The sequence below is a fragment of the Vigna angularis genome, chromosome 8 (genome assembly GCF_016808095.1).
Source record: "Vigna angularis cultivar LongXiaoDou No.4 chromosome 8, ASM1680809v1, whole genome shotgun sequence".
NCBI lineage: Eukaryota > Viridiplantae > Streptophyta > Magnoliopsida > Fabales > Fabaceae > Vigna > Vigna angularis.
Genome location: NC_068977.1, coordinates 20,104,253 through 20,117,734, shown reverse-complemented (window position 1 = coordinate 20,117,734; position 13,482 = coordinate 20,104,253). Strand labels below are relative to the sequence as shown.

Here is a 13,482-nt window from a genome sequence, read left to right as displayed (position 1 = left end):
TCATGTTCTGGAGAATTATTCCTAAAAGTAGTATTGCTCAGGAATAGGGGTATGAGTTCTGGTTGTCTTAAGCTTCTGATCTTCAGAATTAATTATTACGAATGCTAGGAATTGTTTGAACTAATAATTAAGGATAAGCTTTCTTCGTCGAGGAATCGGGTTTTAAATATTTTAGATAGTGACATTGACATTAATGAAGAAGTAGAATTCGTATATACATGAGAGTAAACTAGGTGAAATCTAACCCCAACAACATATTCATCCTATAATATCAAATCCGTTCATCTTTGCACTTTTGTCCAATTGATCAAATTGCAGGCGTATTCACTTTTCAGTATTTGCATTCTGAACCTAAAAGAGTTTGTTTTCAAGTCTTATTTAATCAAGAAATCACATAACTGTTTAGGCCGTGAGTCTCTAGGGAAACGATACTTGGTCTTACCATGTTTATTACTTGCACGATTCGGTACACTTGCCAGAGTCTTAACATCACCGCTCCAAGTATGCGCACAAGCCGCCGCAAAATACATCCACGATTCACACTTGCCACCAAACACCATGCCACCGCTGCCGCAACCACAATTTATCATCTTCGTGAAACACCTATAGAATCATAAAACCCCAAATCAAACGCAGATGAACCCTAAATTGCGTTTGCGCTCAGGCCGCTGCAGAATATCCTTCAGGTCGCCATCAACATCTTGTCCTCTACCATTTTTGAACCCTAACCACGGACCAGAGAGGCGAGATCAAATCGCGAGCAAATTCTGTTCTCTCGCAAGAATCATAAAGCGCAACAAACCTCCAATAGCGACTTCTTCGTCGCAAATCGCTGCCGTCATCAGCCATAACAATTCGCTGTTGTTCGAATCATCTTCCTCAAGAACCACCTCCATGCACTGCCATGAAACCTGCACAAAACAAAACCCAAAAATTCCACCAACAAACCCTAATTTTAAAATGTTTAATGTTATGAAATTCCACGTATAAACCTACGAATACCACGTACTAAAAACTTACCACGTCAAGGTGTCAAGTCATCAAGAACATAACTCTGTTAACCAAATTTAATGGCAAGGACCCAATTGACTCAAATTTGTATTTTTTAGGAAAATTTAACTTCGTTAACCCAATTAACGACGAAGACCCAATTAACTCAAATTTACATTTTTTTAGGACTAAATTGAGAAATCCAATAAAACAGAGATCAAACTAGGAAAAACCCACATAAATAAAGACAACTTAAGGGATTTAACCAAAAAATAATTAAGATACCCAACATAGCAACTTTCTTTATTAATTTTGTAATAAATGAAATACTTTCTTTATTTATTTTGTAATAAATGAAATAAACTTTTGCCTACCATACCCTGTAGATGGCCCAAAGTATGCAATCACATTAAATATGTTTTTACTTTTATATTTTTAAAAATTAAATATGCTATTTTCATATCAATTTACCTAACATTTTGAAAAAAGTAGCAATTTTTTTAGTGTGGTGTTTTAGATAAACTTAATATTTAACCTATATATGATTCTACTACATTTGTTTGTGTATTATTTAAATAAATAATTTTTTCGTAAGTTTGAGAAGATGATTTAAAATCACAAGTTTTCTTGTTTATTAGTCTTATGCTGTGTTCGTTTGAGCAAAAATTACTGTTCAGAGGTGTTTGAGAGCGATGAAATGAGATTTTTGTGTGTTCGTTTGAGAAGAAAAGAAATGAATGACGAAGACAGATTTACGGGATGGAGAGCTTTTTAATCACCCTCAAAAGTGGAGAGATCCGGAGGGATTTATAGTAAAAAGTCTTATTTGCCCTCAATCTATTATATAATTTCTAACCTTCCTGAGCTGAGTTTGAGACCGTATCGCTCTTTGGCAATTTTGTTGTTGTGCTTGAGTTGCAGGGTTGTAGATGAGGACAAAAACAACCTTGTGTATGGTAGATGAAGTTGATGGCATGAAGAACAAAGTGCTTGAAGATGAATACGCATGTTTGAAGCTGAAAAAGATGAAAAACAGTGCTTGAAATGAAATTGGAGGGAGGCGTATTCGATTCCATTCCAGCGGTATCCGGTTCCATGCATGCCAAGGATTTACATAGAGCCTGTATTCGGTTACAATTAAGTTTTATTCAATTCCCCATTATGCAAAACCACTCGTATTCGGTTCCACGACAACCACACTCGTTATTCCTGGAACCTCGTGGTCGACCTCTTGGGCAAGAATCGCTTCTTCTACGCGATGTGGGTATGAGCAGGTGCGCATCAGCAAGGCACAACTGCTGTAACAGTGCAGAACTTGGATGTGTGTTAATGGAGGGCAGAGGCATTCGATGCTGCTACATGGCGCTAGGACGAAGTGAAAGAGGACGTTAGGGGACGATGGTGATGATGAGGCAGTGTTTCTTTGTACTAGCGGGGACTTGATCTCGCTTCACGGCAACCGGTGGCAGAAGATATCAACAATGCCGAGGGAGACATGCAACGTGAAGCCCACGTGGCTTTTGGTTTCGATTTTGAGAGTTGCAATGGGAGGAAAATGGATTTCTCAGAAAGGTTCATAGGCCATATCCAAACCAATTGCGTTTTGAAGATTTATGATTTTCTCTTTTCTATTTTTCCATATAAAAGTTATACAAATTAAGAATTTACAACCTAAACCAATACGGGTTGGTTTTGTAAATAGTTTCATTAGACCTTAATTGATATTTCAAAGTTAAAAAAATCCTTTTGTTCATTCTATTAGGTTTTGTCAAAAGATACATGTAACGTGTTTGTTTTAATGTTTGCACATGGAAGTTCATTTCTAATCTTTTCAATTTTCAATATAATAAACATTTTTTGACTAATTTTTTTAGAGGTTGAACATTGTAAAATTTAGCAGAAATTATGTTAAAAAAAATTATCTTCAAAAAGATTAATTCAATTTACTAAATTATAATTTTTGTACATTTTTAAAACGAATTTTAATAAATAATGATAATTTCGAGTTAAAATAGAGATAAAAAGAATGAGATAAAAAGAAATAGAGAAAATTCCAAGTTAAAATACTCAATATGACAAAATAAATAATTGATGAATTAATTTTACTAAAATCATTTTACTTTAAAATTATTCAATCTCACTTCCATAACAAATAAATTTATTTTACTAAATTATAATTTTTTTACTTTTTAAAAATTAATTTTAATCATTATTTTTAACTTTTTACTCTTTATAAACACATTTTTACAATTAAATATAACATTAACAATTATCATTTTATATTACTTTAATAACTAGGGGTATTTTGGTAATCTTCAATTTTTACCAATTAAACAGATTTTTTAAAACTATCACATCAATCCAATCCTACACTAATTTTCACAAACTTTACTTCCAAATCCACTCTCAATTACCCACAAATCCACTCAAAAAAACAACAAAAAAATTACCCTCAAATCCACTCAAATCCATTCAAATCATCTCCCCTAAATTATCTCCCCCAAATCACTTAAAAAGAACAAAATCTTATGTTGAGATTCTCTTATGGATGATGCTTCTTACTCTTCCACTTGGGGTTCTATTTGGTTCTATCTTCGTTGCCGTGCTGAAACTAATAAAAGTAGTGAAATAAAGTCACACTGGCACAAACCCTAAATTACGCAGGACCCAGGATCCATCATACAAAGACCTCAGACTTCCCATATTTATGTTTTTTTTTCTTTGCTAAATATCATCATTTTAAATTGGTTTAATAGGTTATTTCGTCCCTAAGTTAAAAGTTGAATTTTCGTTTAGTACCCAGTTTTAAAAATGTATCTATTGAGTACCAAAGTTGTAAAAATTGTATAAATGAAGTCCCCTCCGTTAAATTGGCTTGAACGGAGTTAACTCACGCTGACGTGGCTGCATTTTTTTTCTCTCTCCTATGCTTTTTCTGCTATATTTTTCTCTCTCTTCCTGCCGCTGCTGCCTTTTCTTGTCTCACTTCTTCTCCTTCTAGTGCCTTATTTCAGAAACCCCAGACACAGGTACCAACCACTCTCGCTAAGGGTTTTCCTTTTGGTTGAGATTGAAACCAAAACCAAAAGCTTCTTCACTTTCAATAATCCTAATCACCACTCTCATTCTTCTCGTATTCCTCTTCTTCTCGATAAACCCTCCTTCTCCCAGTGTCACAACGTCACAGTGAAATTCTCTTTCTTTCTTTCTCTTTGGTTTGATATCACAAGATCGTTGGTTACTTGAGTCCGAACTTGTAACGTCTTTCATCGGAATATTCCTCCTGGAAATGGGGTTTCTTAATAGCCACTGAGGATTAACAAAGATGGGTGATGAAGAGAAATTCGCTGGAGCTTCTGGTCTACGGTGAGCGGTGGAGCTCATCCTTGTCGTGCTTTCTCTATCACACTCGATTCGTGTCTTTGCGGGAAAATGAGAGCTCATTCGTAACAAGCTAGAGGAGCTTCACAGAGGTTTAGTTGCCACCGAGAACTGCGACTCTGGGGAGAGCTCGTCGCTTTCAGGGCTGGTGGTGGTGGTGGTGGTGGCGGCCACCGCGATGGAATGCCACGATCTATTTCTTACAGGAGGAGAATGCTAAGGTGGTTTCTTTGGTTGTTGGTTTTGATTCATACAAAGGGGTTTTGATTGGGGCGGGGGTGATTTCTCTTTAGGTTCTGGATTTGGTGAAGTTGACTGAAAATTCGGACAATGCTTGGTGTGTTTCGGACAATAAAGGTAAAAGTGTGTCAAGCAAAGCAGTTGCAGAAGCTAAGGGGTATTAGAGTATCATACATGAGCATTTTAACGTGTTGGAGAAATAATACAGAGAAGCTAAAAAGATCACGCACCTGCTGCATGCAGAGTCCTGTGTGATATCAGAAGAGTGGAAAAGCTTCCAAATCTTAAATTTGGAGATATGCATGGAGATAGGAGACTCAATCACGGATGACATTGTAAGCGAAATAATTGATTTTTTTTAAGAAGGCCATGTCCATGTTCACTGGAACTGTAATTTGCTTGGTTTAGTTTTAGCATCACTGTTGAATGTATAAACATTCAAAACTATTAAGGATTGCCCTGTTGCTGTAAATTCACTTTGCAGAATTTAGTTCAAATTACGATATATTTGATGTTTCAACACTAAAATAGAAGGAAATACATCAGTAATACAGAAGGAAACACATCACTAATAAAACCTGAGTGGAATAAGAAACTGACAAACTCAAAACATTAAAAGATGCCTTACGATTATTAAAAGATGGGAGGAAGAGAGAGAAAAAGATGGCAGGAAGAGAAGAGGAGAGAGAAAAAAACGAAGCCACGTCAGTGCGGAGTTAACTCCGTTTAAGTTAATTTAACGGAGGGGACTTCATTTATACAATTTTTACAACGTTGGGACTCAATTGATGTATTTTTAAAACTGGGTACTAAACAGAAATTCACCTCTTAACCTAGGGACGAAGTAAGCATTTAAGCCTTTTAAATTTTAAATTTTAAATTTTAAATTTTAAATTTTAAATTTTAAATTTTAAATTTTAAATTTTAAATTTTAAATTTTAAATTTTAAATTTTAAATTTTAAATTTTAAATTTTAAATTTTAAATTTTAAATTTTAAATTTTAAATTTTAAATTTTAAATTTTAAATTTTAAATTTTAAATTTTAAATTTTAAATTTTAAATTTTAAATTTTAAATTTTAAATTTTAAATTTTAAATTTTAAATTTTAAATTTTAAATTTTAAATTTTAAATTTTAAATTTTAAATTTTAAATTTTAAATTTTAAATTTTAAATTTTTTAAATTTTAAATTTTAAATTTTAAATTTTAAATTTTAAATTTTAAATTTTAAATTTTAAATTTTAAATTTTAAATTTTAAATTTTAAATTTTAAATTTTAAATTTTAAATTTTAAATTTTAAATTTTAAATTTTAAATTTTAAATTTTAAATTTTAAATTTTAAATTTTAAATTTTAAATTTTAAATTTTAAATTTTAAATTTTAAATTTTAAATTTTAAATTTTAAATTTTAAATTTTAAATTTTAAATTTTAAATTTTAAAACTTAGTACATAAGTGAGAAAACTAATCTATTATTTTTACTCAAAATCTAAAACCAAATAACATGGTCTTTTTTTCTTAATTTCACTGTAAATTGATGCTTAACTATAATATATCTGCAATGCAAAATTTGTTATGATTAGGATCTTCTTACATGACACTCACATACCTTTCTAATTTATATAAGGGAAATGTTTCTTTAACAACGTAATTTTGCCAACTATTTGACAACGTCACTTGTCGCCCTATGATTTGTTGTTTTATGTGAATGGTAGTCGCTTGTGGAGGAGGGCGTTTTTGGAAAGAAAGATTACTCAGAAACCCTTTTTGGAGGTTACATTCTTTTTGCTTCACTTTGGAACTTTTTCGGAGATCGTTCTCGTTGTGGCTCTCCGGCCAGACACACATAATCTTGGTCATCTTCTCCGACAGTAGACACAATCTCGCTCTCCATCACGCATTGAGAATCTCCACCACGAAGTGAGTAACACCCGTATTTTTCTCTGTTCCTATTTTCGAATAGTTGTAGAAAGGTTTATTCTTTTGCCATCGTTTGAGTTTTGTCATTCATCCCCATTTCGAGGTTGTCGTCGGTGGCATATTAAGCGGTCTTAGTGGGAACCTTTTGGTATTTCGTACTCTCCGACGAGGTGGAAGTTGGTATTCTGCACACACCAATGAGGTGGAGGTTTGTTTTTCGAACACTAAGGCGAGCTGGAGATTTGTTTTGCGCACACTTACCGTTACACATAGTATTGTATGTTGTTAAAATTTCGGTGAATGTGTAATAACAGGATTATTGATTTTTGGTATTAAACTTTGATTTGTAGTTGGAGATTAAAATTAATATGGTCAGTTTTGTTGTTGGTTGTTTGTTGTTTTAGGTAAATTTTGTATTCAAATGGTGAATTGAGTTCGAACTGAAATGGAATCATTTAATACCAATGTAAGTATAGTTTGTGTATTTGTGTTGTGGTTGTTGTTTTGGAACAGTGATTGTTACATTTGAAATTTGGAGTGTTTTATAGTGGCGCATGCGAGCATGGATGGATACATCGTACATTGTCCATATGAATTCTTTAATACGAAGCAGACATCAAACGTGCATTGCAAATACTCCATTTAGGTGGTGTTTAGACATTCTTAAACCTCTAGAGGTCAGTTTAAAATTGATAAAGGCGATGGTTTGTAGATGGGTTGGGCACCATCAATCATTTAGAGTTAGTCAACATCTACTGCCATTCACTACGGTTGATGTTGTGATGACTTTAGGTATAGGAATAGGCGGTTTTGAGGTTCCGTGCGATGATTCAGTAGTGGGTAAAGTAGGTGAGATGTTGAATCCAAAAACAACCAGATTGAAAGACCTGATGAATATGTTTGATGGGATGGTACTGAATGATGGTATTGAGGTAGATGTGATTTGTCGTTTGTATATTTTAGTATGTTTGATGGTATTTTATTTTCCTAGGAAGTCAAGGTTTGTTTCTAACCTGCCTTGTTTAGTATTAGATGATTTAGATATGTTGTCTGAATATGATTGGGGTAGTGCTGTACATAAATATCTTGTACATAGTCTAAATAGATGTACTAAGAAAATACTGGCTGGAGCGATTGCTGACTCCTTGAGTATTAGTGGCAATGCTATTGTGTTACAGGTAATATTATGTATTGTTTGAGTTAGTTGAATTCGTTTAAGTGATTGTCATAATTTATTGCTGAAGTTGTATTTGTGACATTGTAGCTGTGGGCATTTGAACGACTTTGTTTGCATCGGCATTCATCTCATAAGATATTCCCGCGTGTGAGGCAATTTTAGTCCTTTCATTTAAGCACGAACAAAATAGATGCTTTGTTTAGGACAAGCGATGTAAGTTTTTAACATCTTTGTCTTTTATTTGTTTTATTATTGTTGATGTTATTTTAGTGAGGTTATTGTTTTTTATTGTTATAGTTAGAATTCGATTGGTACCTTAGTAAGCATGATCTTCTAGACCCCCTCATACGTGGTGCTTTCCATATGGATGATGGAGCAAGGCCTGAATGTTGCAGGCCAACAGCAGAGTGTGATGAGAACGAAGGTGAACAAAGCTGGGAATCAGAAGCTAAGCAAAGAATTAGAAGAAACAACCTGAAGATAAGAAGTCCCAAAAATTGCTGGTGTTAGGAATGAACTTCGTCAACTCCGAAAGTGTAGAAAGGTAGAAAAAGGTCGATTAGGTTTTGAAGGAAATGGTGATGTTGAGGGGAGCGAGGAACATGCAAAACCTGCAGTGTACGATCAACCTTTTGGTGAAGTACATGAGGAACATGCATGCAAAGAACAACCTTTAGGTGAAGTGGATGAGGAACGTACAGGCTATGAAGAGGCTGCAGGTGAAGTATATGAGGAACCTGGTAGTACAAAATATGAAGACCCTGTAGGTGCCATACACGAAGAACCTGGAGTTGGAAAAGATGCAGAAGCGCCTGGTGAAGCGGATGGACGTGTAGGCGAAGAACCTTTAGGTGAAGCGGATTCTGAACTTCTTAGTGCAGCGGATTGTGAACCTGTTAGTGAAGCAGATAAAGAACCTTTAGGTGTAGCCCATGACCATGCAGTAGGTGTTATTGACATTGTTGATGATGATGAAGGAGATGTTAATGTTCAAATGGTGTCCGTACCGCCTTTGCGTACTTATGCTGGTGATCCTAGAACCCAGGTTGATTTGGATAAATTGTACCACTCAGTTTTCGCAAAAGGGATTGAACGGAGGTAATCGAATAATGATTTATTTTTTCTAAACAATCATGTTGCTATGTGTTTTGATATTGTTGTTTTTAGAGCTTTGTGGCTAAAATATTTGGTCAACCATTGAGCACACATGAATGTGAGTCATTAGGGCCAAGACAATATGTAGACAACTTGGTAATTATGCACTTACATAATTTTAATCAATACTTTATGTTCATCATGAATATAGAAGGTTGTTTATGTTAGTGGTAAAATTTATTGTTTTATTTTGTAGGTGGTATTTTTTGCATCAACAATTTTCATGTATTTTGAGAAAAGGTTGATTGGTGTAGTAAAAAGGATTGTATTCAGTACTGTGTTTGGGGTAAAAGATTTATGTTAAAGGAGATTGTTTTTTTTTGGGACATGTATATGTAGTGTTGTGTTTTAAGTTTTATTGTTTATTCATTGCAAAACCATATGTGCCACGAGTATAGGAGACGTCCAGGCAATCAACATATGTGGCAACTGAAGGATTACGAACCTTATTTTCCTTCTGATCTGATTGAACTGAAAGACATCTTGTCTGCTGATTTGGTGAGTAAGTTGTTATTTCTAAGTACCTTGGTGTTTTGATATTTGGTTCATAAATCAGTAATATTTTTCATATATTTGGGCACTTATAGGTTTTTATCCCTTATCTAACTGACGAACATTGGTGGTGTTATGCCTTAAAAATTAGCACGTTTGAGTTTTTTGTGATTGACTCACTAGGTAGTGGTATTAGAGGGCGCGCTCGGATTGACAAAAGCATGGTATTTTTTATAAATCATTCTGTAAATTTATTTTGTTCATGTCCATCAAATGAAAGAATACTTTAGCTATAGTTAAACTGATATTTAATATGATATCATTTTACGTCACAGGCTGAAAATATTCAACGTTTTTTTGGTTTGTTATCCAATAGACTCTAAGATTCTAAGTGTCTTTTGGTAGTTAAACAAGCCAATATCCCAGTCCAACCTAACACGTAAGTTGGATGATTTGATAGATTTGATAGTTGAAGCAAAACTAATGATTGTTTATGTTGCTTTCATACAAATATGTCTGTGGTGTTATTATGTTGAAAGCAATTGAAATGTGGGATGGAGATGACAAATTTAATGGCAAAAGCCTACCTGATTTTACGAATGTCAGTTAAATTCTGTTTGGTAAATATTTGATAAATGTTGAAGATTGTTTTGATCTAAATTGCAATATGTGCATTTCAGGAGGAGTTGGTAGGATTCAGGAAAAAGTTTGTATGTGACTGGATCCTTGACATCGACAACGTGCGAAGATTTGAGACCTTGGAACGTTTTGGATTACTATAGAAATGTAATCAGAAAAGACAGTTAAATGAATTTTGAATTGGATTGTCCTTCATTAAGACATAGTATAGATTTAGAGGATTTAAATTGCATTGTTTTGTGAAATGTAATTTTGAAGTTATGTGGCATAACTTGAATTTTACATTCTTTTTGTTGGTTAAATATACTTCATTAGTACATTGTTAATTAAGATGTGTACAAAATTATTCATTGGTGATGGTTATTGTTGTTGTAAATAAGGTTGGTTTTGATGATTGAAGAAATGATTTTGATTTATATGAACATTTTGATTGAATCAGCAGGTGCGTCAAAGTTAAATTATTTTATTTTTCAAACTTTTGTTCTTGTAATCGATTACACATAAGTCTTAATCGATTACCAGGGAAATATACGTAATTTGTACGAAAAAATGAAGTGCATTCCCCTACCATGGCTGAAGCGCTCCCCAATGTTGTTTTGGAGGTGAGATGGGCTCGTGTTTTATTGAAACTTGGTTGGTGGTTGGACTTGACACCAAGGCTCAGGTCTGAGCAGGAGTTAGGTATGCAAGTGGTTGATTGGGAGGTGAGGGAAGGGTTGCTTGCTGACCTATTGCTGCCGTTGGCAATTGTAATCGATTACCTAGATGGGTAATCAATTACCAGTGGGAAAACAACCATTTGTACGAAACAATGAAGTGCACTCCCCTGCCGTGGCTGAAGCGCTCCCCAATGTTGTTTTCGAGGTGAGCTGGGCTCGTGTTTGATTGAAACTTGGTTGTTGGTTGGACTGGACCTCAAGGCTCAAGTCTGAGTAGGAGTTAGGTGTGCAAGTGGGTGAATGGGGAGGTGGGGGAAGGGTTGCTTGCTGACCTGTTGCTGCCGTTGGCAATTGTAATCGATTACCTAGATGGGGTAATCGATTACCAGTGGGAAAACAACCATTTGTATGAAACAATGAAGTGCACTCCCTTGTCGTGGCTGAAGCGCTCCCCAATGCTGTTTTGGAGGTGAACTAGGCTCGTGTTTGATTGAAACTTGGTTGGTGGTTGGACTTGACACCAAGGCTCAGGTCTGAGCAGGAGTTAGGTGTGCAAGTAGGTGATTGGGGAGGTAGGGGAAGGGTTGCTTGCTGACCTGTTGCTGCCGTTGGTAATTGTAATCGATTACCTACATGGGGTAATCGATTACCAATGGGAAAACAACAATTTGTACGAAAAAATGAAGTGCACTCCCCTACCGTGGCTAAAGCGCTCCCCAATGCTGTTTTGGAGGTTTATTTTTAGTGGGGTCAGCTTAAATATGTTAATAACTTTTAAAAGTTGAACTTCATATACAAAGAGGACAACATAATTTGATTGAAACAAACATTGATAATAACTGAGCACAAAGTCATCGCAGTCCATATTACATTCATCCATAAAATAAGTTCAACGGATAGTTGTAATTAGTTAACTAAAACATAAACCTATGAAGGCAATTGGCATGTTAAAATAGTTGTCATACTTAATGAGTGAATAATTAATTGATTTGAGGTGTTGTGGAAGTAGATGCTCTATGAGTTGGATGAACTAACTCTCGCATGATTTCAACCATCGCTTCTTCTTCCGTCATAGCTTGACGAATGTCAGGTTTGGATGTTTCCTCCAACAGTTGCTTTGTAGGAGGGCAAACATCAGCTGCGAAGACCTTAACTACATTGCGAACGACAATGTTTAGGTAATGTGTTGTTCCAAATGCACCGAATATAGGAACCTGAATATAGCATAAATAAATATTATGCATAAGAAATCAATTAAATTATGTGTACAAAATGATACTTTGTGTAAGATGGGTTACAAGGTTTAGTAACAAAACACAGCCAACTCCGATATGTGGCCCAATTTGTGGATCTTGAAGAACTTTCCTATTTAAGGAGGCCTTCATGGTACCACTAGGGTCCTGGTCATATAATATGTCTCATTAGTTGACTAAATGGAGTGAAGTATTGTGTTTTCCATAACATGAACCTTACAAATCATTACCTTAATAGTAAGTTGCATGTCTCCCAGACCATTGGGCTTACACTCTTTCACAAGACAAGCAACAAGTGGCAGTCTTGCTATAGATTTTGCTGAATCTAGCTGATTAAGTTTTTTCATATCTCCTTCCAGCACGAGTTCTGCATTTCATCATTTAGTTATACATAATTAAAATGTATGATAGAAAATTTATAAGTTTTTCGAATTACAGACCATGGTGTTTTACGAACATCTCAGCCCACATCCATGGATTGGAGTTGAAATCTCTGTCATACGTTGCTTGAGCTACTTCTTCAGCAAACTGTTGGGTGGTATGTTGGTCATCACTTATCCTATTCATCAATGCTGCTTGAACATTCCCAGCAGGACAAGGAATCAATGATGTTGTGGCATCACATTTCTTCAGAAATGATTCAAGCACTTCTTCCTCCACTAATAGTCCTTCCCAAGCATCCATATTATGTGTATGTCAAGGAACAATGAATTAAACAATTAGTTTGCAATCAAAGTGAGAGTGAGAATGAGTTTCTGAACTACTTTGTGTGGCCATATATAAGGAGGTAAAATTATTTAATTTAATTTTTGGTCCGGGATGCGTTATTCATTTTGTTATAATTTATATTAAATCAAATTCACTTGATGTGCCAACATGATAACAGTTGAAAAACTGTTATTTTTATACTTAAAATTGACTTCAATTACAACCTTTATGCCTTAGAAATTAGCTTGAATTCATGATTTTGTTGAATTATTGGAAATAATAGAGTTGGACAGATTTTATGCTTGATTCTCTTGTTTTTGCAGGTTTTAATATGAAATTGATGAAAGAAGTGAAAAGGGATAGAGATGGAATCAGAAAAGGACACAAACAGTGCAAAAGAATTGAAGCCGCAAGTACCGCTCAGCGCCATTTTACCGCTGAGCGACATTTCTGAATACACGTTAGTACCGCTGAGGGGCAACAACGCAGCTGAGGGGAAGAATCGTTACGCACTGGTACCGTTGAGGGGCCTTCAAGTGGACGTGTAAAGCTGCTAGATGCTTCTTCTTTTTGCCACTTCTTTTCCATGGGCCGTGACATCTTCTCCCTGGCGTGTGGACGTGGCTGTGTGCTACAATGTTGGAATGATGGATGCTACTGGAACGTGGTAGAAGGTGTGGAGCGTGACGTGCAGCCGTGGGCTTCACTTCTTGCTGTGTGTTACCCCATTTTCTTCAACACTGTGCACTCCTTTCTTCATTGAACGTGCTGACCCATGAATCCAAGTGAAGCCCTCCTTCCGAACCACTTTTTTTCTCACCGTCACACCACTTCAATGCTAGCTGGACGTGAAGGCTTCCTCTCTCCC

The 13,482-nt window shown here is 35.2% G+C and overlaps 1 protein-coding gene across 1 annotated transcript; it reads right to left on the bottom strand.

Annotated features, from left to right (window-relative positions):
* Window positions 1–11,600: 11,600 nt before the first annotated feature.
* Window positions 11,601–12,590, bottom strand: LOC108344279 (uncharacterized). The gene is made up of 3 exons (XM_052867833.1): window positions 12,347–12,590; window positions 12,137–12,273; window positions 11,601–12,053 (listed from the first exon to the last, which is right to left on the bottom strand). Exons 1-3 carry the CDS (start codon window positions 12,588–12,590, stop codon window positions 11,913–11,915), a joined length of 522 nt encoding a protein of 173 aa, XP_052723793.1. The 3' UTR covers window positions 11,601–11,912.
* Window positions 12,591–13,482: the final 892 nt, after the last annotated feature.

Coding starts and splice junctions, on each gene's coding strand:
- LOC108344279 (XM_052867833.1), bottom strand. CDS start 12,590: ATGGATGCTTGGGAAGGACTATTAGTGGAGGAAGAAGTGCTTGAATCA. Junction 12,274..12,346: donor GATGTTCGTAAAACACCATG/GTCTGTAATTCG, acceptor GATGAAATGCAG/AACTCGTGCTGGAAGGAGAT. Junction 12,054..12,136: donor ACATGCAACTTACTATTAAG/GTAATGATTTGT, acceptor TTATATGACCAG/GACCCTAGTGGTACCATGAA.